Source organism: Trachemys scripta, chromosome 20 (assembly GCF_013100865.1).
Source record: "Trachemys scripta elegans isolate TJP31775 chromosome 20, CAS_Tse_1.0, whole genome shotgun sequence".
In the NCBI taxonomy this organism is placed as follows: domain Eukaryota; kingdom Metazoa; phylum Chordata; order Testudines; family Emydidae; genus Trachemys; species Trachemys scripta.
The window spans coordinates 12,385,245-12,412,121 of record NC_048317.1 but is presented as its reverse complement, the minus strand read 5'-3'; the positions used below and the strand labels follow the sequence as shown (position 1 = coordinate 12,412,121).

Sequence of the window (26,877 nt, the reverse complement as noted above, 5' to 3'; positions counted from 1 at the left end):
CCCTTTGCATCCGACAAGCCGGGCTAGTCTGGCTGGCTGAGAGAAAAGCTGCATCACGGCTTGGCGGGCGGCCTGGAGATAGGATGGGGCAAGAGAGATTTGGCCTGAGTCCTAGAGATGAGTGCGCGTTGTATTTGCCAGTGAGAACCATTATGGGGCTAGCAGTCTATCCAGGAGAGTTTCCGGCAGTGGAATAGTCTGGGGGCTGCCAGCCAGGAGTGAGACGCAGCGGCTGTGCTGCGCAGGGGGAGCCCGGGACTGGAATAGCAGTGGGGGTTGTGACTCAGGATTGAGGGGCCTTGGCAGAGCTGTGTAGGGAGTTTGGGATTTGGGGGGCTGCAGAGATCAGGACTCAGGATGCTTTCCCAGCACCTGCCTGCACCATCGGTGTCTCGCTTTGATACGCACATCATTCCCCTGCAACGTTTGAAGGAAATCGATTCCCAGCTCATCCCTATTTGCTGCCATGATCACTCCCAGAGGTGTCCTCCCAAGCAGGCCATGCGGCAAATAAGGGGAACGCCTTGGCAGGTGTCATATAGGAAACAGCACATGGAGTGGAAATGCTCAGGGGGAGATCTCTTTGCTGGGAGAGTCTCAGAGCTCTCGTGCCCAGATGCTACCGTCAGCGCTCACAGCAAATGACCCCCCCATCACCCTGGGTGTCTCAGCAAATGGAGCATCTGGAAGGGAACAGGGGAGAGAGGCTTGTCCCTTTGGCCTCTGCAACGCTGCCTGAATGTTGATGGGGGGCTGTCTGGCTGGAGGACCACAACGGGCTCCTGCTGCCGCCGCTCAGCCCTAAAGCAGCCACTTGGGAAACCAAACTAATTAGGGCAGGGGCATCTGGCCAGCCTGGCAGAGCAATTAACCCTCTGTGGACTGCAGCATTTGAAAAATGGGCAGCTGCCTCCAGCCACAGGCAATAAACCACAAAAAGGCTGGCTCGACCCTACTGCGAGATGCAAGGCAATGCTGACAGATCCCAGCTATCCTGCTGGATGCAATGCTGACACGCGGGGAGGAGTATTAAACCCTACAGATGCTAGCTAGAAAGAGGACTAGATGAGAACACAGCTAGGGTACGTTGTTATTGCTCTAAAAGGTAGGAGACATTAATAATGTCTTGTCTACAGCCCTTTTCATTCAAGGGTCTTAAAGCATTTTACAAACTGCACTTAATTTAGCCTCCCATCTTTCATTCTTTCTCTCCGAAAAACCACCTGAAAACGAAAGGCTTTACCTGTCCCCACACAGCAGTAATATTTGCTTATTGGGCCAAAATCTGTCTCTAAAGATCTCCGTTGGATGTTTGGCACAGGGCTCTCCCTGAATCACTGATAAGCTCATAGTCTTCGGAACCTGAATAACTAAACTGGGTAATTGTTCACCAGCAAATCTGGCATAAAAGAGACGGCCAGTGACGCAATCGAGTTTGCAGTGCAGCAAAGGGGGAGAAGGGAGGAGATTACAGCCAAGTAGAGGCAGGGCGGGTCACTACCTGGCTGGGTGATCTTGTGATAACTGAGCCTACGAAGTTACCCTAATTGTGAGTTTCACTGTAGGAAGTGAGTGAAAGTTCATAAGACATCACAATAACCTATAACAACCAGTGTTGATGGGAAAGGGTACGAAAGGGAGACAGAAAGACTGAATTAGTCCAAACAAAAAGGCCGACTGATATATCTCAAGGACTGTGTTCAGATTGTGTCTGGTGAACAAGAACAGTGTGGGACCAGAAATCAGTGAACCCAAATTGGTGTGTCAGAAACTAGGCTTAATTGGTAGACAAAATAATGAGGGGATGGGCTAGTCCACCCATCACTCCCTTTTGGGGTCCTTAAAGAAAGAGACTTTGGGGGGGAAATTGGTTACTGGAGCAAGCTGCACCATCATGACTGGTACCCCACTATCTTTTGGGACCCCAGCAGAGGCGGATTAGGATTTTGTGGGGCCCTGGGCCTGAGCAAGTGGGGGCCCCTCCCCACCCCTTCTGCCTGCAGTTCCCACCCACCTCCGGCACTCCCCCTGGGGACTGAGATTGGGGCGCGGGGACTTCCCCTCCCCACCCAGGAGTCCTGCCGAGGAGCGGGGCCGGGGTGCAGGGGCTTCCCTCACTCCCCGGCAGGAGCACCGGGTGGGAGGGATGGGTCGGGGCACAGGGGTGCCCATTTTTCTGAGGCCCCCCAGTTGGCCAGGGCCTCTGAGCATGGGCCCTGTTGGCCCAGTGGCTAATCTGCCACTGGACCCCAGGCCTTTTTCAATCTAATCCTGAGAGATGTCCTGACCAGAGAGGGCCAGAGAGAGGCACCCACATGACATTGCCACGTAGGATGAAACAGGATCAGATGGATAACAGCAGCAGCAACAACCAATCCAGCCACCTCAACTACCCTCTTCTCTTCTCCCCAAAAGGCCAGTTGTTACCGTCTTTGATACCATCTCAGACCCTCGAACAAGGGGCTTTTCCTTCTAAAACTCTCTCCAGCTAACGGGAAAGGAAACAAGGGACGTTACACTTTACATTTCAAACCCGTGACGTCTAATAAAAGGCTAAAAGGGTTTTTAGTGGTGTGTTTGCCGTGGTGCTAAGCAGGCTGAACACTGATGGATAATGGTGGGTTATGCTTTGGCCCATCTAAATAAAGAAAACAGTTTCCAAGGGAAACCAAGGAGTCGTCAGGAAGTGGCTTTGGTGATTCCGTAGGTCGTGTGCTTCCCTCTGAGACCACCAGAAGGGGACGCCGTGCTGTGCTGCTGGACGACAAGAGGTCCTGACCACTTGTGGTCATTAAGGAGCCCAGGGTATTTTTCACAACTGTTGGGACGCTAGCCGTGGTGTCCTGGCCAAATTCTAACTGGGCAACTGCATTGTCTCTCTGAAATCCCCCTGATAGTTTTAACTGAATTCAGTATTCCTTGTTTCCTGGCCTAAATGTCTGCGCTCTACTCCAGAGCTGGCAGCATTTCAGGGGCTGGGCGCAGTGATTCTGACCTCCCCAGCTTGTAAAGCCATGTGGGTGGAAAGGCACTGTAGAAAGGTCAGATTATCTTCCGTTACAATGACTAAAAGAAGAGTCTCTGCCGCTGGGATCCTAAGATGTCAGCGTCACAGATGACACCACGTTCCAGCCAGATGAGCATCTCCAGCTGCAGGCTCAGACACAGCGAGGGAAATGACTATCTACGGCTCTGTCCTCGTTTCGCCATGTATTCCTGCTGAGGGAGGCCTTGTTCGCTTTTCAAAAGACTAATAATCACCAGCAAGGGCTCCACAGCTGTCAATGTGCTGCACACCACAGCTACTTGGGACTTCACAACGGCAACACGGCTAGAACTGGAGCTAACAGAGATTCTCCATGCGCTACCCGCAGTATAGGGTCTATGGCACACCACTGAGCGGTTCAGATTCCGTCCAGCAGAGCTCAGAGGATTCACAGACAGAATAGCCAGCATGGTACAGCAGTGCTTACGATGGCATCATTATGGGCGTCTTGTCTGTGACCTGGGTATATTTCCCTATATCCCAAGGGACGGGAGGGTTGCTAGTTAGTACTTTGTGCATGCAGAGGTCTATGTACGTGATATGCAGCATTTGTTGTTGTTATTAAAGGGTTAGGAGGCAGTGGAGTCCGGCTATCTATCTCCCTCCTCTATGGGGGATGCAAACGCTCAGCCCCACCTTTGGCCAGGCTGACAGAGCCAAGGGCAGCTTGCCTTGAGGGGCAGCTGCAGGAGCCTTTACTAATGTTTGCACAGCTCCATCCCCCAAGCGGCCCGGGGGAGGACAAAGGAAAGAGCCCAGAGCCTGTTTTCAGCTCCACTGAGCTGCAGGCTGCAACTGACAGTGATACGGTCCCAGAGGACCGGTGTGGCAGGCTGATAAGGGACCTGCTCTGCAGGGCGAAGAGCACAGTGGAGAATACCTACCCACTCCGCCAGCGCTCTTATCCCCAGCCAGGGCCCTGGCGACACACCCAGGCTATCATCCCACACACGCGGCCAGGATGTGGTTTGGGCTAAAGCGATAAAGTCCCCGAGGTAAGTGAGGGCGGCAGCCCTCCGTTCACAGCTGGCCCCAAGAACACGGCCCATATGCATGTTCCACTCAAGTCCAAGCCCGACAGCTGAGCAGCCATGGTAAAACCTGGGGAGGGGGGGATCTGGGGGCTTTTCTACAGGGGGATATTGACCAGAATAGCCCCCCAGGGTGGACACTCGTAGTATTACAGAATAGCTGTAGCCCAGGGGTAGGCAACCTAAGGCACACGTGCCAAAGGCGGCATGCGAGCTGATTTTCAGTGGCACTCACACTGCCCAGGTCCTGGCCACCGGTCCGGGGGGCTCTGCATTTTAATCTCATTTTAAATGAAGCTTCTTAAACATTTTAAAAACCTTATTTACTTTACATACAATAATAGTTTAGTTATATATTATAGACTTATAGAAAGAGACCTTCTAAAAACGTTAAAATGTATGACTGGCACGCAAAACCTTAAATCAGAGTGAATAAATGAAGGCTCGGCACACCACTTCTGAAAGGTTGCCGACCCCTACTCTAGCCTTTTAAGTTCACAGCCTACCTTGCTCCAGAATAACTCTCCCGTGTAGACAAGCCCACGTGTTGGGCTGCCCAGCAGATGGCAATCTCACCCCGTGAGAGTGCGTTAATAGAACAATCCCACTTTGCTCCAGAGTAAAGTCATCTCCGTTACTGTGTCTGTACCAGTTGTTAAAGAAGCTGACACCGGAGCTACACCGGACTATTTACCCCCTTGCCAGCCCCTCAGAACTCCCCCGGGGTTCAGAGCACTGCAGGAGACACTCGAGTTCGATCCCGTTGGGAACCCTCAGCAGAGAGGCCATGGTCTTGCTGGGGATGGAACGGGACTGGCTGGAGAAGGACAATTCCATTTCACGAAGGCTTTTGAGGGTTTGAGATTGGAACAAGCCAAAAACTTTCTGCGCAACGGAATTGGTCCTGCTAGTGAAGGCAGGGGCCTGGACTCGATGACCTTTCAGGGTCCCTTCCAGTTCTAGGAGATAGGTATATCTCCATTTATTATTATTATAATTGTGTCAAAGCAGCCGGTTTTGGCTCCAAAAGGAGGTGTTTGAATCTTCTGGTGAGAAGTGACCGGACAGTCCGCCTGGGACCGCAGAAACCTTCTGATCACAAACCCAGTCAAAACCAGACGTCTCCTCAAAACATTCCGCCTTCAGGGAACCAACTGCAGGTCCTGGGCACTGCAGTCATGCCAATAAATACCAGGACTATTCCGGCACAAATACAGTTAGTCAGACACATTCTGACCAGCTCTAGTCCGGAGATCTAGTCATGCCCGTGGCCCAGGGCTGGGGCAGATCAGTGGGGCCGTGTGGGGAATGCTTGCTTTGGTGCTGCCCTAAGGGCCAACTGGGGGTGGCCGGGTGCCAGTCCAGCACACTCCAACAGCCCGGGGCTCACTAAAAGGGACACGGAGCGTGTTTGGTGACGAGGCGCAAAGCTGCTGATGGCAGCGTGGGGAACACACTGACCTAGGCTCTCGTGAGCCAGATTCTTTGCAGAGCTGGCCCCTCACCCAGGGGCTCTCCGCACCCACAGTGACTGGGGAGATGACCTGTCCAGGCCCTCGCACGGGCACTCAAAGGGGACATCGGAGACACGTTTAGCAGTGGGAAGGGTTGCTAGGTGGCAGCGACACAAAAGAACCGTGTGTTCCCAGCTCAGCCCCCCCCCCCCCCCCGCACCTGCCCAGGAAAGCCCCCCACGCACCAGGAGAACCTGAGTCCCAATTAGTGAGGTGTCTGCTGCCACCTAGTGGCCATTGACTGTACACACCAGAGAATGAATGGACCTTATGGGGAGTGACTCCAGAGGCCCTATACTCAAAGCAGGCCACTCATCCCTTTCCCAGTGAGCCATCCCCCTCTCCATTCCTGTCTTCCTCCTCCATCCTCCTCACCTGTCTTCCCCTTGCTGGGGTGAGGGGCTTCTTTCCTGGAGCCCCCCATCACAAGAAGCAGACGGTGCCAATTTCTCTGTCATTTCATGTATTGGTCCCGTCCCCACCCCGCTGGTCTCTGCGTGCAGTGCCCCATTCCCACTGAGGACAGAGACAAGCTCCTCAACTGCCCCCATGTCGCCGGCAGCCAGGAGCCTGAGACATCCCAGCGTACTGCTCCTCGACTCTAGCTCAGGGATGACACAGGCTGCAACGACTCATGGTCATTAAAGATCCCTGGGCACTTCCCACACGTGTTAGCCCAGCGTCCTGGCCCGATCTCAGCGCGGATGATCTGATCTGCTTCCCTTTATCCCCCCCCCACCACCACACACACACACACCCCGCACCTCTCCTTCCTGCACTGTGCTAGTGTGCGAGCTGCTCTGCACGACTGAACACCTGCTACGGTCCACCCCCGCAGGGGTGGCACGCCAGGGTGGGTGAAGAAATTCCTACTTCCAAAGTGCTTTGGGAACCACTATAAAAAATGCCAGATTATTGTGTGACTTCTCTGGTACCCAGGGGTGGAGAGCAGGGGAATGGGTGGGATTGTGCCAGAAGCAGCAGCTCCTGATCGCCCCCCCCACCCCACTTTTCTCCCTCTCTCTGATGACGCTGCCCTAGGAGCAGACAGCTCGGGGATGGGATGGAGGTGGCAGTGCAGTGTGGGCTTGTGAGGCTGGCATTAGATAGGGTCTGGTGGGACATGGATTGCGAAGGGGTCCCCCTCCCACCACTCACCAATGAGCGATTCACAGGGTCAGCCACCTGGGTCAGATCCAGCTCTAAACATCCCTGAAGTTCGGGAGTGTCTGGAGTCAGTGTGCCCCACCTTGACAGAGAACGGTACGATTCTGCTCTCCCTTAGGCTGGCGTGAATGAGGAGCGGCCCCCTGGGAATCGATGGAAGTGGATGGTGTAAAACCAGCCGGAGCGAGAAGGAAATTGGGCCTGGTTATACACAGTAAATCAGGGGTGATGCTCCCCCCAAAAGAGATGGGGGAGGGTCAAAGCTTATAGGACAGGAAAGGACCTTTCCTCTGTCCCAGTCGGCGTCATGCGAGATTCATCCGCATGCCCTCTGGGAAATGGTTCCTGTAAATATTAAAAGAGAGCAGGGGTGGGGGGAGAACCGCCCTTGGATAATACGATGAGATAGTGAATATCACCCGTAAGCTGCTAAGCCTCCATAAAGCTCCCCCTATTCACACTGACTTCTGGCCACATCTGCTCCCAGGTTTATTTTTATCCGACTATTAAACACTGTGGGAAGCATGTCTGGCGAATGGCTGCCTCCGCGTGCACCGCAGGGCTGGCACCCCACTGAGTCCTGGCTCACACGCACTCGCATTATGGGATGTTAGCGTGGCCCAGCATCGCCTTGGCCTTGGACGGAGGGGGCACAGGCTGGCACCTCTCCGCGCATGCACTGGGCTATCGGCATCAGCTGGGATCATGCCAGGCCCTGTCCTCGCCAAGGCAGGACCAGAGGCTCAGCGAGATGAAGTGATTTGCCCAAAGTTACATACCCCAGTGAGCCGCAGAACTGGGACCAGAACCATGGCTCCTGACCCCCAGATCCAGGGGCTGGTTCACTCAGCCAGGCAGCCTGGGTCTCCCTGCCTCTTATTTACAGTCAGCGAGATGCGATGTTGGATGGACATAGGGTGACCAGACAGCAAATGTGAAAAATCAGGACGGGGGTGGGGGATAATAGGAGCCTATATAAGAAAACGACCCAAAAATCATGACTGTCCCTATAAGATCGGGACATCTGGTCACCCTAGATGGACATGACTTACTGACAGTATTTCTTTGTGGGGGAGGAATGAATCTGTTTAGAGGACTCCAGCTCGGACCAATGGCAAAGATCCTGGAGCTTTGAGGACTCCAGCACCAAACAATGGCAAAGATCCTGGAGCTCTGAGGACTCCAGCACCAACCAATGGCAAAGATCCTGGAGCTTTGAGGACTCCAGCACCAACCAATGGCAGAGATCCTTGGGTTTGAAAGTGGCTGGTGATTGGTCATACAGCTGAGACTTGCCCCTGTTCAGCAGGGAGCTCCTCTCAACTCCCTGCTTGGACACATCCCCCTCTGGGGACCATCCATCCACAGAGGAGTCCAGGTGGGCGGGTTACGTACAAAATAACGAGACATTTATTGTTATCAGGTAAAGTGCAACCATCATTTTAGTTTTACCCTCTGAAGCCAGGCAGCCAAGAGGAAGAACAGCCACCAACCCAGAAGAACTGCACCAAAGAGGCGGGGGCAGGGGAGTTTACAGCAGGAAAGGCCCTAGAACCGACTGTTTGACCGACAGCAACACCGTAGACTACAGTTTGAATCCCAATGCAAACAACAGGAGGGCAAAGCTCCGGGAGCGGCTGTGATGGGAGCGATGCTGCTGCAGCTGTTGGGGGATGGGGGAAAAGAGGTGATGTTTTATACCCCGGGCATTTCAGTGGCCAAGTCAGGGATGATGCTTTGAAGCCTATAAGCGAAGGGCGGCATTTAGCAACTGCCTGGAATGTTATTTGAAAGGAAGCTCTGCTCTGAAATACAGGTATGGATGGCAGCATAGGCACGGTCCCAGCCTCTGCAGTTGGTTGGACCTCAGTTCTGCAGCAAGGCCCCTTGATTCTGCATCATTCTGGTAGAAATTCTGTCCCAGCTTCAGATGAATTAAAGAATGGAGACAAAAGGCACTGGTGGGATCAGCCCATTAGCTGGATGTTTCTGCTAAAACGAGCAGGCGTTAAATAGTAATGTTGATATTTGGACCCTCATTAGTTTTCAGAGTTAACATCCCACTGAGGCAAACGGTTCATACCTCTCAAAGCTATTGCTTCAGGCTGGTTGCACACTCTGGTAGGTACCCCTGCATTGGTTACATTTGGGCTACAATTGTAAGATTTTTGTTTGTAACTCTGAGGACTAGCAACGATTTTCTCTACTGGAAGCTGAGATTATGAAGCATAGTTCTGCGGCAAGAGATGTATCCCATGACTGACACACAGGGCCCCAGTCAGAGCTTTTCATGTTGTCGTCTCAACAACTCCAGGCCAAATCTGCTCTCTTTACAGTTAACAATTGTTCTTGTTTTTTTCCTTCTGGCACCTCAAACTCTCCCTGGGATCTGACCTGAGCTGGGTTCTTCCTGTTCACACACCACCCGGAATAAAGACTCTTGCAATTCTGTTGCTGATGCACGAGCCAGGAGAGAAGCCAGCTCACTCTCCCACAACAGATCCGGCTCTGATGCAGTAACAGACGTGAAAAGTAGGAAATACTAATTTTCTGGCAGTAAAGTCTACACATGGGACTCAGAAGTTACAGGAGCAGATCTGTTGGCTGCGATTTTTCAGGATGGGAACCTGATTCTAATCTAGCACATCCCAGTTTTACCCTGGCAGTGCTCTCCGGAGTTACTCCTGATTTACATTGGGGTATCTGAGATCAGAATCAGGCCCTAGAGCCCTTTCTGCATTGCCAGTGAGCAGAGTGACAACCCCATCGTCTACGGAGATGTCCCGAACTGGGTCTGGATTTTCCAAAGAAAGCCACACAGCAATGTCAGGTCTCTTGCAGTGGGACTGAATGGCCAACCCCTTGTAACGCTCTCTGCTGTTCTCAGTAGACCCCAGGGCACATGCAGGACCATCTGGCTTTTGAAAAACGGCTGATGTCAGAGACACGCAGCGAATGCACAGGACTCTCGAGTTGCTGACTGCTCTGGGACAGAGGGTATCGAACAGGGGCACTGAGCAGGGGAAGAGAATTTGTCAAACAGCACCAAGACGTAGCAGGTGTCAGTCAAGAGTGACTGACAGCCACGGCACTAACCCATCACTGGGCTTGGGCTACTTTCATTTACAGGGATGCATTGCAAAAAGCTAGATGCCGATGCACCAGGGCCCTAGTCCGTTGTTTAATGGGAAACAGGCCTAGCACGTTGATGCACATTCAGACTTCCTGGGCCTCTCCTTTGCCTCCTGCCCTGGGTTTGCTGCCAGGTACCGGCACAGCAGGGACTTCAAGGAACGGCTCACCCACTTCACTTTCAGCTAGAAATGGGCCTGGGCCACAAGGCTTAGATCCGGATCCAAACTGCCTCGAAGTCTGGGGAATTTGGATCAGGATTTCAGTCCCGGCCCATCTCTGTTTCCAGGCTCGCCTTGTTCTGCCTCAGCATCCTCAAAAGGAACCAGCTCGGCAGGCACTTGAGAGCGCTCAACGCATTAGCCTGATCAGGGAGAGGAGGGGCTACTGCCTCTCTATCTTGATATGGTCACCGGTCATCCTTCTGCGGTAGGTGGCCAGGAAGATGTCGTTGTCCCTGGGGCAGTCATGGTGGCAGGAGCACGTCTTGATGAACATTAGCTTACGGTGGAAGAAGTCCCCCTCCGGGCACCGGAACTCCACCTCCGCAGTGCTGGTGGTGTGGGGCGTGCAGCAGCGGCCGTCTGTGCAGCTCCCGCAGAACTTGGGCCGGTAAGAGCGGACGCTGGTGCAGCCCGAGAACTCAAAGTGGATTCCCCGACAGGACTTCGGGGTCCGCACGCACTTCTTTCCTTTCTGGGGAGAGAGCAGCAGTAAGGAAAGAGTTAACCTGGCAGGACGGGATCGCGCTATGGAAAAAGGCACGGGGGAAGAGGGGGAGCAGAAAAACGCTCAGAGGAAATACAAGTGGTTTTGTTTGGGTTGAAATTCATTGGTTTTCTAGGAAAAAAAAATTCAAAATTGTTGAGTTTTTGGAAACATTTTTTGTTTCAGTGTCACCGGCTCTATTGGGGAAAAACAAAGCAATGAAACGTAGCTCTGGGGAAAGAGTTTTAAAAAGCGGGAAGTGGGATTTTTCCCACCAAAATGAGAAAAAAAAAATTAACATTTTTCCAAGGTTATAAAAGGTTGGAGGAAAAATGGGGATTTTCAAAGAGCTCAGAACACTTTGGTGAATCGCTTCGATTGAACCCAAACATCAGTTTTCACTGGATAGAGACAGAGATACAGACAGACAGGTACAAAGTGTTTGACCGGCTCTAGCTACACGACCTGATCCTGCCAGGAGTTCCCACTGATGTCAATGGGAGTGGAGGGTGCCCAGCACCTCTCAGGACTGGGTCCTGTATGAGCTGCAGTATTAGGGAGAACTGATGTTCCAAACATCCCCTAGGCTTTGAGGGCTGGAGGGGTGAGGCTACGTCTAGCAGTGTGCTTGATGGACCTACAGAGCGAGCATCCCCGGACCACGCCCTCTGGATCAATAGGAGTGGCACCTGTCTATGCCAGGGCTGAACTGGGCCTTTGAATGTTAGCCAGGACGAGTGGGCAATGACCAGCATCTTGGGGGATCAGCTGGTGCCTCCTGACCATGTATCCGTAGTTTCATAGATTGTAAGGCCATAAGGGACAATTAGGTCATCTAGTCTGACCTGGATTGAACTGACGTGTGTCCCAGGCACACGGCACCGCGGTGCTGCCCATACCCAAGGCCTCTGAGATGGCAGGGAATTGACCACTGTGGAGTCAGCCTCGTCCTGCTTTGTCCTACCCGCTCCAGCCCTGCTCCTGCTCCATCTAGTCTCACAGACGCTGGTGGCCCCACTCCCAGCTTCCACCAGCAGCCAGTACCTTGATGATCTTCTCCCTGGGGAAGTCGCAGGGCCGGACCATGCAGAGTCGGCTCTCCTTCTCCAAGCGGCACTGGGGGTTGTCATTGGTGACGCGGGTGGAGATGCCCATCCCACAGCTCTTGGAGCAGGCACTCCATTCGGTGGTCTGGACTAGGCAGTTCTCCTGGAGGTCGTTCAGCTCAGGCCTGGGCGCTGGGTTCTCCCTGTAAACTGACCCAGGTCAAGAGGGAACAAGAGAATGTTCAGGGACCTGGCACAAGGCACATGGCCAGGTACAAAGCAAGTGACCATCTGGGGCCTTGCTCTGCTGAGCAGCTCACGAGCTGGCACTGTCTTGTTCTCCAGCAATGGGGCAGGAGGGGCAGTAAGCGAGGCCCTGCCAGAGCCGTTTGCCCATTCACTACGAGAGTCAGCAGGGTCTGGTCTCCTTTCCCCGCTTCTGTCAGCTCCAGACAGTGTAAACCCAGCTCTGATTTGGTAACTGGATTATGTCTGAACCTTTCTGGTGGTCATAAAAGGCACCATCCGTGACCTCTGTAGAGACGGATGCCCTGTAGCCACAAAACAGGGGCAGCAGAGGTGGCGGCAGCACCCGCCTCTTCCACAAGACCTTGCCAACGGGCCTTACCCCTGGCCAGAGAAGATTAGTTGTTACTCAAGGTGGACTGGCCAGATCCAATGTGGCTAGTTCAGTTCTGGCCCCTCAATCTTCCTCCCCAGTCCCCGCTGAAACAGTAGCTTCTTTCCCCTCTGTTGCTACAGGCACTCACATGGACCCAGCTCCTGGTGCAGAACTGGTCACCCATCGCCACTCCACAGTACTGATCGAGGGGAGGGGACTCACCGCTCTACTGGCTAATCACTGGTTTCTAGAGAGGCCCATAAGAAAGTCCCAGATCTGAATATCCCAAATGATGGGCAAGTTTGGAGCTAACTTCAGGGCTTTGGGCCCATCTCTATTTCCCAGCTAATAGCTCTTCCCTGACGGTGCAAACGGCCACACCCTCATCTGTCTGTCACTCACCTGCCAATCAATAAAACCTCCTCCAATCGCACACCCCTAGTTGTCATCTACCACCCCAAATGGAACCCGTACGGGGTATCATCAAACAACATACTCTATGGGGACTCCATCTGAAAGAAATCTTCCCTGAACCCCCTCTTCTGGCCCTCAAACAACCCCCCAACCTCACTACGAACTGAAAGTGGCACCAGACCCTGTCAAAACAACAGATGCAAAAGCTGCAGATGTATCTCCACTACTACAAGGATCAACTTCCCCCACAACACACCTTTCGAGATCCATAGGTCCTACACGTGCCTATCACAACATGTGGGGTACCTCATCCAGTGCACTAAATGCCCCCAATGACAACTATGGGTGAAACCAGACAGTCACTGCGCTCTCAAATGAACTCCCACAGGAAAAGAATAAAAGATAAAAACACCCTAAGACCCGTGGGTGAACACTTCTCACAAAGCCATCACTCCGTATCTGATCCCTCAGTCCTCGTCCTCAAAGGAAACCTGCACAACGCCTTCAAAAGATGAGCCTGGGAGCTTAAATTCATAACTTTGCTAGACACTAAAAATCATGGACTGAACAGAGAAGAGCAACAAAAATGACTAAAGATCTAGAAAACATGACCTAGGAGGGAAGATTGAAAAAATTGGTTTGTTTAGTCTGGAGAAGAGAAGACTGAGAGGGGACATGATAATAGTTTTCAAGTACATAAAAGGTTGTTACAAGGAGGGAGAGAAATTGTTCTTAACCTCTGAGGATAGGACAAGAAGCAATGGGTTAAAATTGCAGCAAGGGAGGTTTAGGTTGGACATTAGTAAAAACTTCCCAACTGTCAGGTTAGGCACTGAATAAATTAAGCACTGGAATAAATTGCCTAGGGAGGTTGTGGAATCTCCGTCACTGGAGATTTTAAAGAGCAGGTTAGACAAACACTTGTCATGTACGTGACCCCACATAACCCTCCCACCAATGTCTTGCTTCTGCCTTCTGCCCAGCGGGGAGGGGGCCTGGGGCTTCAGCTCCACCGGGCACACCTGCCGGGGCTCGGGACCTCAGCAGGAGCAGGGTTTCAGCATCAAGCCCTAAGACCCCCCTGAAGCCCCCGGCAAGCGCAGCCCAGCTCTCAAACGTCTGAAGATATGCAGCTCAGAAGGTCAGTAAGTTTGGCCACACCTGGCTTATTACAACAAGCTGGAACTCACTAACCCCCCTTGCTGCCCTATGACTGCAGAGCGTTAACGGGCCAGGCTACCTGGAATGGTCCCTTGAAATAGGTGCTGACTCCATACGCTAAATGATCTGTTCCACCCGGGAGGCTGGCAGTTCCTTTCCCAGACCTCTGAGGGAGAGCTCTGTGTGGCTCAGAAGCTGGCCTCGCTCACCAACAGAAGTTGGCCCCATCAAAGCTATTCCCGCCCCCAGCTTGTCGCTCTGCTCACCTGCCAGGGCCGTTTCCTGGCTGCCCCCTTGACAAATCCACTCCTCACAGCACTGGGTTGGGCGTTTGACCCGGAGGGGGTGGGGGCAGTCCGGGGAGGGGAGCCGCAGGTCGTCGGCGCACAGGGGGATGCAGCCGACGGCGCCGTCCATGCAGATGCATTGCAGCTTGCAGGTGGGCTGGAAGCTCTCGCCGTTGGGATAGATCTTCCCCAGCAGGTCACAGGTCGCCCCCTCGTGGGCTGTAGGGAGAGATAATGGGGGGGGGGGAAGAGGGAGTGAGTTGATGGAGTGATTCAGCAGAAACGATCCAGGTGCTGAGGGCCAGGTCTCTTCCTCTAGGGGATTACGTGGGAACCAGAAATCAAAGCATGTAAACATCAGCTCCCCTGGCCTGAGATCTATGAATCCTGGGGATGTAACCGGCTCTTCCCACAGGCATCTGGGGTCCCAAGCAGCCAGGTTAGAGTCTTTTCCTTGAGTGTCTGTCCAAGGGGAGCCTGAGTTCACCAGGGACCAGGCCGCACCCCTCCCCCCAGGGTAAGCAAGCCCTTCTAATTGAATTTGCATGGCTGGACACGGGCCGCTTCACCTGCTGCGAACTGAGCCCCCATCCGAAAATGAGGAGGGCCAGGTGTGACCTCTCTGTTCACAAACCCATCGAGCAAGCCAGTAATGCGTCGGTGCAGCTCTGCTCAAAGCTGCATTGACTAGCCCCACCTCTGAGACCGGTTGGTAAGATCCTGTCTCTGTGTGGGGGACGGACTAGGTGACCTTGAGGTCTGGTCCAAGCCTCCGTTGCTACGGTCCAGCTAAATGCTTTGGATGGACAGTGCTGCGGAAGCACGGGGTGCTGACGTTAGGATCTGTCGTTTTAGGTTACAGCGGAGGGCACTAGCACCCTGCAGGACTGACCACAGCATCGAGATCTACCCGACTGGGTGAGTGCCCAGGCAAGAAGAAACTGGCGGCTCCAGTTATCACGAGGAGCGATGAAGAAGCTGGCTGACAGTTCCTGTGTGCAGAGCTAGTCTGGAGGAAGAGCTACTGCCTGGAGCACTCTCTGGTAGAGAGCAGGTCCCCTCACCCGTACAGCAGTAGTTGAGTAGGGATGGGCTCAAGACCAGATCTCAAACACCCCAAAGTTCTGGGTAGTTTGGATCCAGTGCCTTGGTTTTGCTCCATCACTTAGGGCCAGTTTGTAAACCCCATTGACAAGACTATTCATGTGAGTTATGCCCCCTGGGGCTTGCTCTGTGTTCGTACAGCACCTAGCACAATGGGGTCCTGATCCATGACTGGGGCTGCTAGGTGCTACCATAATGCTAATAAAGAACTGCTCTGCAGTGTGAGCACGTGGTTCACAATCTGGCTCACAGAGATCATATCAGGGCAGCTCTGGCTGACCCTCACTGACCTGGTTCTTTCAGAGACGGATCTGGGAAAAGGACACAGGTAACCTGGTGCAATTGGAGTCTCTAGCATCTGGCTTGCTGGCCTATTTGGAGTATTCCCGATACTGCGCTCTCCTTTCTGAAACTTGTCTTCCACTCCCCATCCCCACCTGCTCGCTGAGCTAATGCCAGACGGTCTGATATTCCTTGGAGAAACCTCTTTTCCAGTCGGATGGGCTGCTAAGTGGAACCAGCTCTTTACAACCCTCCAACTTGTAAACAGCCTCCTCTTAACTCAAAGAGTTTCTCCTGCCAGGATCTAAGAAAGTGCCCCAAGTCAATGGTATGGTGCAAGATGCATTCTTGATATGACACACTAGCCAAAAACTTTGCGGCTAGATATCCCTATAAGACAAAAAGGCAACATTCCTCTGAGTGCAGTCAATTTCCCACGTTTAAAGGTGGCTTGCAAAAGGAAAAAGCAAATAGGGTTTGTACCCATTCAGGAATTCTTTACGTCATAAAAAAGGACCCTTCCCTGCCCCACCATTTTTTCCCAGTAGGTGCCTGGATCTTGTCCATCCTGATTTTCCTGAAAGAATCTGTGTGACTGGAGACTTGGCAGGGTGTGACGTCAGACAATGCAAGTGAAACCCAATCCAATCAAAATCTCACTTTCCCTCCCAGCTTTTTAAAGCTTCTTGTTTTCCATTTGTTTTTGCTGATGTCTATTCAACTCAAAGATTTGGAAGATACTTGGGAGAAATGTGCTCTTTGTTAAAGACTGACCATGCCAACCTTTCCACGGAGGGCTGAGAAATCTTCCAGTTCATGGCAGAGACTTTCAAGAAGTTCTCCAGCAAGGCCAAGGAACATCAGATTTAATGTTCCAGCTATTTCTAAGCTAAGGAGAACAAGTAGACCCAGTCTCTAATTAAAAAAAAAAATCTTTTATAAATTGTAAAGCAGCAAAAAGAGGAAGAAACCACTGTCTTAGCCACAAGACCAGCCTCCCTCATATGTGCTGCACAAGGCCATTTCCCTTGGTGAGAATGAACCGTAGCAATAAACAAGCAGCCTGTCTTTGCAGCATTAATCTAAAGACATCCTAAAACCTTTCTTGCCTTGGCTACCAAGTGCCAACACAACAGCAGTTTATCTTAGCGCAACGTTTTCCGTGCTCCATCTTTCCAGAAGTTACACACACTGCAGCCCCGGGTGTCAGTTTCCAGCCTCATGTTTGTATGGTTGATTTTAACACTAACCCAGCACAGAGCGTTCGAGACCTGCACTACACAGCGTTCTGAGAACAGTCCATCTTGTCATGTGTTCCCGATGGGCTCGTTCACGTAAGGGTGGGTGCTTCTTATTCAGATGAAAGTGTCTCCCCTTTCTTTAACTCCTTTCTCTGCTGGGGAGCACATAGTTCTGGTTGATGTGTGTTTAGACTGGTAATATCTTTTGTTGGACCATCTTCTGTTGGTGAGAGAGACAAGCTTTTGAGCTTACACAAAGTGTGTTTAAAGTGGGAAATTAAAGGTTCCCAGGCCTGAAAAAGAGCTCTGTGTAAACTCAAAAGCTTGTCTCTCTCACCAGCAGAAGTTGGCCCAATAAAAGATATTCCCTCACCTACCTTGTACCCCTCAGGCAGAAATTTTCCAGCCCTGGTGTCTGTCCAAGGGCAAATTTTTTTTTGAAAGTTTGAGCCAAAAATGATTCCAAACTGTTTTTTGGGAAGGAAAACAAAGAAAAGGGGGAGGGGAGAAATATACTTCCTCCACTATGAAAAAACAAGTCTTGATTTATTTATTTTTAAACAGTCCAACTGGCACAATGGCTCTGGCTAAAAAGCTGATATTGGGCAGGGATGTAGTAGCCTTCGCTGAGAGATGCTCCAGGAGGGGTCTGGTGAAAACAGGTTTGCATTTGCTGTTTTCAGGATTCGTAGAGGCCAGTCGGCGCATACACACTCTTTTGCAAATGATATTTTTGGCCATTTCTATTAATGTTTTGAACACAGGAAGGCCGCGACATCACAAACAGACTGAAAGAAGGTGTAAATTTATAACAGTGAGTGTAATTAACCAGGGGAACAAATTTACCCAGGCTCCTGGTGGACTCTCCGTCACTGACAATTTTTAAAATCGAGCTGGGATGATTTTCCAAAAGCTGCTCTAGGAATTACTGGGGGGCAGTTCTCTGGCCTGGGCTATGCCGGAGGTTAGTCTGGATGATCACAATGGTCCCTTCTGGCCTTGGAATCTATGAACACATGTGTCCAGTGGATTTAAAATGCTACCGATAATGTGACAGGGTAGAGAATTCTGCTCTGATTACAAAAGTAACATTACTTTATAATAATGGCCCAAAATGGCCTCAGGCATTGGGGGGCATCCTGGCCTCTCCTGTTCTCTGTCTGTGCCTCACAATGGATTAGTTGCCTGAGGACTGAAAGGTTTTGGTCTAACTAGTGTCTGGTCTGTGACGTAAGAGGTCAGAGTAGATGATCAGATGTTTCCTCCTGGCCATGCCCTCCGTGAAACTGAAAGATGTTGGCGTTTACAGTAGGATCAGTGCAGAGACTGATGCCGTTGCTGGAGATTCTCAAAAGACACAAAGAACATTAAAGCAACCAACCCCCATTGGAAGTCAGTCAGAGTAAGGCACAAATGGGAAGTAGGGCCCTTGAAAATCTCCCCCACTAAAATGTAGTAGAAAAATCAGTTTCTCTCTTAGTGGAAGAGTTGTACCACAGGGAACCAGAACTAGAGAACGGGGAGCCTTTGGTTTGGCATCTGACCCAGAAACCCCTGTTGGGACTAGAGGATGGCGATCAGACTGCCCTCAACAGACTGGATGCTGGGTTTAATCCCAGTAAAGCAGTACTAGCACAACTGTGCTAAGAGTGTGATATATAAAAGTCAATGGAGAGAGAGGTTTTGGATCCAGGAATCCAAATCCTCTGTCCTGTGAATTCATGTAAGGAGTTTGTATCTGCGGTTATGACTTGTGCCATCTAGTCAGTCACATACTTTTTGGTCCATCAGTTAGTTTCAAAGGGGTTGCACAGGCCACATAAGGAGGCCACTTGTCTGGTCTGCCATTGTATGTTCCCTAAGGCAGGTTCTGATGTCCCTCTGGCTCTCCCATGGTCTGTGGGGCCTGGGGGCAGGGCAGCTTCACGCTGGAGGGATACGCAGCCACTCACCTAAGCAGATCCCGACGTCTCTGTGGATTTTGAAGAAGTCGCAGTAGAGTCCCTTGTGGTGATCGCAGGGTGTCTGAAGGGAACACAGCTCACCCAGCTGCCGGGCACACACTTTACAGCATCCGCAGGCATCCCACACGTGGCTGGTGCCAACAGGGCACTGCAGCGGCTGAGAGGGGCACTGGCATGGGTACGAACACGGCTGTGACTCTGCCTGGAGGACAGACAAGCCATGAAAATAAGACCCTTCCTCTCACAAACCAGCAGGGTAGAGAGATTAAAAGTGCATGAATCTGCTGCCCCAGCTCCAGCAGGATAAACCCACCTTTCTCTCCCCCTCCCCAATCCGGGTACCAGGAAGGACCTTCCATGCAGCTCCAGATGAGCAATCCCCTTACCCCAAAATCAAGTGGAGTCCAGGAAAGAGAAATCCCCCTGGGAGACAGGGTCAGCTTTAAACACTAACAGGGCAGGAGACTGCTTGGAGTTCCCCACTCTGTGGAATCGGTCCCCTTCCCTTTGACTGTATCAGCAACAACATACCTGGCTCTTTCATCAGTACATCTCAAAGCACTTCACAAAGGAGGTCACCATCCTTAGTCCCATTTTACAGATGGGGAAACTGAGGCACAGAGTGGGGAATGGATTGGCCCAAAGTCACCCAGCAGCACGGCCAAGAATAGAACCCGGGTTTTCCAAATCTCAGTGCAGTGCTAGATTCAAAAGGCCACACTACCTCTCCAACTAGGACCTGAGAGGTGAGCCCCCACCTTTTCGGGGACCTTAATGTAACCTCCTTCCTTGGGACCTTACGAAAGTAACACCATGCCTGCTCAAAGGACTTCAGGGTGCCCTTCCCTCCTTTCAAAAACCCACACTTCAGTATTTCTGCTGTTTGATTTCACATGGTGAACAGGGTTGGGCCAGGTCCGAAGGATGGGAACGCTCGAGGGAAAATCCGGGATGCTGTAAGTGATGTTGGTGATACAGTAGGTGGCAGCCTTCCCCCAGAGCCAGTGCTGAACCAACCTCCCAGCTGCTGTACACAGCATGGTTTGGATGAGATGTGAAACCAAGGTCATTAAAGGTGCTAAATTTGCAGTCATTAAAGAGCCCCCTTTTCATTAAAAAAAAAAAAAAAAAATCGGTGTTAATCCCACTTGGGTAACTACATTTTGCCTGCCAACATTCTCACTATGTAGTTTCAACAGGGATATGGAGTAGTTCTTCACTTCCCATGTTTAACGGCTGTGCCATGCCTCTGTGCACCGCTATGTTCCACCCCAGAAGTGGCTGCAATTGCAGTGACAAAATGATCTTTGTGTATTATTTGCATGCGTCAGTTTAAGCTTACAACACGTTTTGAGATATCAATGTAAAGCAACAAAGCCACCAGGTTCATACATATCTGCTCTTGTATCAGACCCAACCCTGGCCGGCAAAGCAACTTCCTTGCATGTGTTGTTTCGTGACCAATAACAGTAGTAAAACTTCTCCAGCTGCTTTGGCTGTTGTTCCCAACCGCTGTCCTAACTGACGCTCACATGGGGCTAGGAGTTGCCAGCTGTTTTATACTCTTGCATCAATCAGCACAGTATAGTATAGGACAGGGATTTGGCTTAATCGTAACCCACAAGATCTCACCGAGTCTTACTCCGTTCAAGAGGAATTAATCTAATTCTCTTTGAAAACTCCTAGTGCAAAATTTTGTAATAAATAACACCACCTTGCTGCCTGTACCACACCCATTCTCAAACCGCAGTTGAGAGCTAGCAGGATCCTCCCTGTTTCCAGCGGTGAGGGTGCATTACAAGAAGCTGACGGTACTTCAGTGCTTTCCTCTATTTTTCATAGACGCAATTGCTGTAGCTGCCGAAGGGGCAAGTTATTCGATCAAGACTGGGTGGAGAGGTGGGTACAGGGGCGGATTATGAATGGGGGTGATGTGTGTCTGCCACAATAATCTATATTAAGATGTGAGCCGTGCACTGAAAAAGTTAGCAGCAGCAGGTGTTCTCCAACACTGTGGTGGCAGCAGCCTATTTAAAGAAAGGTTTCAGAGTAGCAACTGTGTTAGTCTGTATCCGCAAAAAGAACAGGAGTTCTTGTGGCCCCTTAGAGGCTAACAAATTTATTTGAGCATAAGCTTTCGTGGGCTACAGCCCACTTCTTCGGATGCATAGAATGAATCCTATATTGAGGAGATATATATACACACAGAGAAAGCATAAAAAGGTGGGAGTTGTCTTACCAACTCTGAGAGGCCAATTAAGTAAGAGAAAAAAAACTTTTGAAGTGATAATCAAGCTAGCCCAGTACAGACAGTTTGGTAAGAAGTGTGAGAATACTTACATGGGGAGATAGATTCAATGTTTGTAATGGCTCAGCCATTCCCAGTCTCTGTTCAAGCCTAAGTTGATTGTATCTAGTTTGCATATCAATTCCAGCTCAGCAGTTTCTCGCTGGAGTCTGTTTTTCAAGCTTTTCTGTTGCAAAATTTCCACCCACAGGTCTTTTTTTCTCTTACTTAATTGGCCTCTCAGAGTTGGTAAGACAACTCCCACCTGTTCATGCTCTCTGTATGTGTGTATATATATCTCCTCAATATATGTTCCATTCTATGCATCCGAAGAAGTGGGCTGTAGCCCATGAAAGCTTATGCTCAAATAAATTTGTTAGGCTCTAAGGTGCCACAAGTCCTCCTGTTTATTTAAAGAAACACTCTCAAAATGTCTCTCCGTTTTTTTTAAATTCCCAATGACGACAATCTTAGATTAAATCCAACCGAATTTAAATCATTTCCTGACCTTGTCACTGTCCAGGCTGATTGCCTCCTTTCCCAACTTCACACAGAGAAACTGAACTGCTCCATTTCACTTTTTGTTTATAGGCAGGTTAACTTTCCATTCCAGGGTGGCAGAGAAAGGATGGTCTGGTGCTACAGCAGCACAGACCCAGATATTCTCTTCCTAGCTCTGCCACAGAACTGCTGTGTGACTTCACACCACAGATGTCACCTCACTTTGGTACACAGTACACCTGGCCCCAGTGTGTATTCCGACTCCAATCTGCTCTGGTTTTGCGTCTTTTAACTCCTGCTAGCCTTACAGAGCCAATAGAAACAACAAGGAGTCCGGTGGCAACTTAAGGACTAACAGATTTATTTGGGCATAAGCTTTTGTGGGTAAAAAACCTCATTTCTTCAGATAAAGAAGTGAGGTTTTTTTACCCATGAAAGCTTATGCTCAAATAAATCTGTTAGTCCTTAAGGTGCCACTGGACTCCTTGTTGTTTTTGTGGATACAGACTAACACGGCTACCTCCTGATACTTGACACCATGCCAGAGCCAACAGAGCAGCAAGTCAGCTGGAATCTTTTCTGGCTCATCCACTATGAAGGAAGGCTGAAGGAATTGGGTTTGTTTAGTTTGGAAAAGAGAAGACTGAGAGGGGACATGATAGCAGTTTTCAGGTATCTAAAAGGGTGTCATAAGGAGGAGGGAGAAAACTTGTTCATCTTAGCCTCTAAGGACAGAACAAGAAGCAATGGGCTTAAACTGCAGCCAGGGAGGTCTAGGTTGGACATTGGGAAAAAGTTCCTAACTGTCAGCGTGGTTAAACACTGGAATAAATTGCCTAGGGAGGTTGTGGAATCTCCATCTCTGGAGATATTTAAGAGTAGGTTAGATAAATGTCTATCAGGGATGGTAGACAGTATTTGGTCCTGCCATGAGGGCAGGGGACTGGACTCGATGACCTCTCGAGGTCCCTTCCAGCCCTAGAATCTATTCAAAAAACAGTGAGCAGAGACAAGGACCATGTAAGGTAGGGAACGCTAGTACAGACTGGGCAGGGTTGAAGTGGCTACCTGGAGTCGCCTCGCTAGCACCTTCCATTAGTTGTTCCACTTTCATGCCATATTAAAAGATGAATTATTCTGCAACATGCCTGAAGACACTTCCTCATTGCTGCCCATACACTTTCTTCTAGAAATTGCCTCGATACAAAGAAGATGAACCCAGGTCTGAAGTTCAGCTCCAGATCCAAACTTCCCCAAAGAACTGAACGGCTGCTTTGCAACAGACCTGTGCATAATACAAAGGACGTTTTTAACAGGTTGTGCCGCAGAGGCGGGTGGAAAAGGAACCCAGGCAGTGGATAGACAATGCACATTTCAGCTTCCTCCCACCCACAAAAGTCGCTGGCCCTGAACTTCCATGCTGTTGGAGTTTTCAAGGGAAGGAGCCCCATTTCTCTTTAAAGGCCTGATCCTGCGTCTGTTGAAGTCAGTGGCAAACGTCTACAGACTTCAGTGGAAACAGAATTAAGCTGATATTATGGATCATAGCCACTGGAATTGAAAAAGAAGCCAAAAAAGAGGACTGCCTCACCTCTGGTTTGGCTGGCAGCTCTTGCATGCATCCCAAACATCATTTGCAAAGCAGCCACTCCCAGGAGCCCTGAGCACTGACTGAGCGGCAGTTGTGTGTAAAAAGCTGACTAGCAGAATCACATCTCCGAGCTGCATATATATTCCCCATCACTGGCTCCCAGGTCCCATCTCCTCAGCTTACAAGTCAAAACAAGATTTTCCTAACTGCCGGCACTGCAGGCTGAACCTAGGTACCTGGACGAAGAGAGACGGGTAATGTTCTTTTTGCTTCACGTAACTCTTAGCACTGGTGAAGAATCTGGGGTGGGGTGGGAGAAACCGGCTCACATCTCTGCAGCTGCTGGCTCTTGGGATCGATCAGTGAACCAAGCAGCTCTAACACCAGGGAAAGAGCAAACGCAGGCAATGACAAAGGGTTCTTTATTTTAAAAAAACCCTGCTTTTTGGACCATGATCCCATTCAAAGAGGTGGGAAAGGGTATTGTAAGGCTCAAATAAATATTTACAAAGCACCCTGGGTGCCTGGGATGAGATGAAAGGTGCAAGACAGGTATGGTTAATGCTCTTTGTATGGTCGGGCACTGACAAGGATAAAGGAGGCAAAGCGTGATCATTCCAATAGTCCTAACACTGGATGGATTGGTTTGGATAACACTGCTTTACCCTCAGTTACAGGATTTCAAGGCACTGATAAACTAGGCCTTACAACACCTTTGTGTGATAAATAAGAATTGCTATCCCCTTTTCACAGATAGGGAAACTGAGGCAGCGAGAGGCAGTGACATGCCCAAGATCACAAAAGTCAGTGGCAGAGCTGAGAGCAGAGCCAAGGAATCCTGAATCTGAGTGCTCCGCTCTAACCACTAGACAACACTCCTCCTCCAGACTAGGAGCAGAGTTCAGGAGCTCCTGCTCCTCTGTTTTAACCACCAGATCCTTGATCCCCTCCCAGCACTAGGAAGAGAACAGGAGTCCAAAGTCCCATCTTCAAAGCGCTTGAGAACATGATCTCATTTGGATAAATGAAATTTGTGGCCAAAGTTTAACTGTAAAGTGTTTCAGAAACAATGTTTTTTATTATGATATATTACGTGCATTGCTGTAACACCCAGGAACCTGGGTCACAGACCAGGACCTCATTGCGCAAGACGCTGTACAACCACAGAAGAAAAAGGCAGTCCCTGCCCCAAAGAGTTTGCTAATTTCCCCTCAGCGCAGAAACTGCCCAGCCCCTGATACCATTATACTATAAGCATCTCCAAACAGAGATCAGCATTCTTTCTGTTTGGAAATCACGGAGCACATTTGTGGTGCTACCAGCAACAATCAATACACAGAGTTCATCTACCTAAAGCATTTTGCATACATCAGTGCGATAAGCTACAAGAATCTATTTAGAGCCATAGCTGCTGGCGGCATGGACCTGGTCTCCTTACTGGTCCGTAAGGTGATTAGTACAGTTTGGGCCCTATAATAACAAATCATCATCATTAATAATACCCCCGCTGCTGCCATTTGGATTGTGGTCACATCCAAAGGCCCCATCAGAATCAGAGCCCCATTGTGCTAGGTACGGCACAAAACGCAGCAAGACACAGTCCCTGCCCCCACAGAGCTTCCAATCCAATTTCTCCTTCAGATTTCAAGCTCACGGTTTCCAGGAGCAAACAAACAGCTGTTTTTCTTGGCAGGAAGGACGGCACATGGCTGAGATATTGGTCTTATCCCTAGCAGTGCCGCACATTTGGCGGGTAATGCTGCGGGTAAGTCGCTTGACCTCTCTGTGCCTTGGGTTTCCCTCCTGTAAATCAGGGATAGCAGGAGAGACGGGGGAGCTTCATCCACTTCATACGAAGTGCTTTGAGAACCTTGGACGGAGAGCACTACGCAGGTCAATGTGTGTCTGCAGCATGCCGTTATGAGTGTTATTTATCTACACAGTGCATTGGGATGCCACATTACCAGCTAACTCCTCTTAGGCACTGTCAGAGGCAGGTGACAGCTGCAACAGTTGCTGAAAGCATTCTGCAAAACAAGGAGCTGCAAAGCTCCCCCAGTAAATAAAACGACTGCAGTACAGTACATACCCAGCCAGGCGCAAGGAGTAGAAGGAACAGAGACCAGGTTATTATCCCAAAGCTGTCATGCATCCTGAGTGAGAGGGGTGGGGTTTCAGACTGACAACTCGCTCGCTCTCTGCTCTGTTTGGAGAATGTTGCACACGGGCTCCTCTTTAAATAGCCTCCTGACGGGGTGTGCCCTGCACTTGAGTGACAAGCTGGAGAGCGGCCCAAACTGGGTGAACCAAAAAGTGTCCGAATTCCAGAGAACATTAGCAGATTCCTGTGTGCCTGGTGGTCACGGGGCTGCCGGTGGAGTCTGGGACTCGGCTGCATTCCACGTGGGGAAATCAAATCCTGGCAAAAAACCTCTTTGCTAGGATTTTATAATTATTACTCACTCTTTAATTCTAAAAGTATGAAGCCTGAAACAGCTTCCTCCACTCCCTCTCTCCACCTTCCTTTTGGCCACAAGAGCTGTACTCTTAAATAAGTGAAGCTTGTTGGGCTACTCTTTTCCCCTTGGAAGGGGAAGGGACAGAAAGTTTAGCTTTGTTAGAAGCTGTTCGGTACCATAAGTGATAGTGCATCCGCAGGGCCTGCAGACCCACCCGACCCAGGGGAGTCAAAGCTACAAGATGAACCCAATGCTCCCTAGGATGGCTTCTTGCGCTTCAAGGAAATGAAAGGGAATAGGGCAAAACTTGCTTTTAAGAGATGGCAGCTTCCCACAATGTTTTAATGTGGGTCACAAAATTGCTAGAGGGGAAGAGCACACACCTAGGGTGACCAGATGTCCCGATTTTATAGGGACAGTCCCAAATATTCGGGGTTTTGTCTTATATGGGTGTCTATTATCCCTCACCCCCATCCTGATTTTTCACACTGCTATCTAGTCAGCCTACACACACTTGTATCACAGTGTATGATATTTTGGGTGATTATCGCTGAAATATAGGACATAATAACATAAGAATGGCCATACTGGGTCAGACCAAAGGTCCATCCAGCCCAGTAACCTGTCTACCGACAGTGACAATGCCAGGTGCCCAGAGGGAGTGAACCTAACAGGTAATGATCAAGTGATCTCACTCCTGCCATCCATCTCCACCCTCTGACAAACAGAGGCTAGGGACACCATTCCTTACCCATCCTGGCTAATAGCCATTAATGCACTTAACCTCCATGAATTTATCTAGTTCTCTTTTAAACCCTGTTATAGTCCTAGCCTTCACAACCTCCTCAGGCAAGGAGTTCCACAGATTGTGCACTGTGTGAAGAACTTCCTTTTATTTGTTTTAAACCTGCTGCCCATTCATTTCATTTGGTGGCCCCTAGTTTTTATATTATGGGAACAAGTAAATAACGTTTCCTTATCTCCACACCACTCATAATTTTATATACCTCTATCATATCCCCCCCTTAGTCTCCTCTTTTCCAAGCTAAAAAATCCTAGCCTCTTTAATCTCTCCTCATACAGGACCCATTCCAAACCCCTAATCATTTTAGTTGCCCTTCTCTGAACCTTTTCTAATGCCAGTATATCTTTTTTGAGATGAGGAGACCACATCTGTACGCAGTATTCAAGATGTGGGCGTACCATGGATTTATATAAGGGCAATAAGATATTCTCCATCTTATTCTCTATCCCATTTTTAATGATTCCTAACATCCTGTTTGCTTTTTTGACTGCTGCTGCGTGGACGTCTTCAGAGAA

At 50.2% G+C, this 26,877-nt stretch overlaps 1 protein-coding gene across 1 annotated transcript; it reads right to left on the bottom strand.

Annotated features, from left to right (window-relative positions):
• Nucleotides 1-8,150: 8,150 nt before the first annotated feature.
• On the bottom strand, nucleotides 8,151-25,289 carry LOC117868359 (CCN family member 2-like). The gene is made up of 5 exons (XM_034754245.1): nucleotides 25,188-25,289; nucleotides 18,708-18,921; nucleotides 14,108-14,347; nucleotides 11,643-11,854; nucleotides 8,151-10,586 (listed from the first exon to the last, which is right to left on the bottom strand). The coding sequence occupies exons 1-5, from the start codon at nucleotides 25,248-25,250 to the stop codon at nucleotides 10,275-10,277; spliced, it is 1,041 nt and encodes a 346-aa protein (XP_034610136.1). The 5' UTR covers nucleotides 25,251-25,289; the 3' UTR covers nucleotides 8,151-10,274.
• Nucleotides 25,290-26,877: the final 1,588 nt, after the last annotated feature.

Coding starts and splice junctions, on each gene's coding strand:
- LOC117868359 (XM_034754245.1), bottom strand. CDS start 25,250: ATGCATGACAGCTTTGGGATAATAACCTGGTCTCTGTTCCTTCTACTC. Junction 14,348..18,707: donor AGACGTCGGGATCTGCTTAG/GTGAGTGGCTGC, acceptor CTCTCCCTACAG/CCCACGAGGGGGCGACCTGT. Junction 10,587..11,642: donor CCAGGGAGAAGATCATCAAG/GTACTGGCTGCT, acceptor CTCTCTCCCCAG/AAAGGAAAGAAGTGCGTGCG.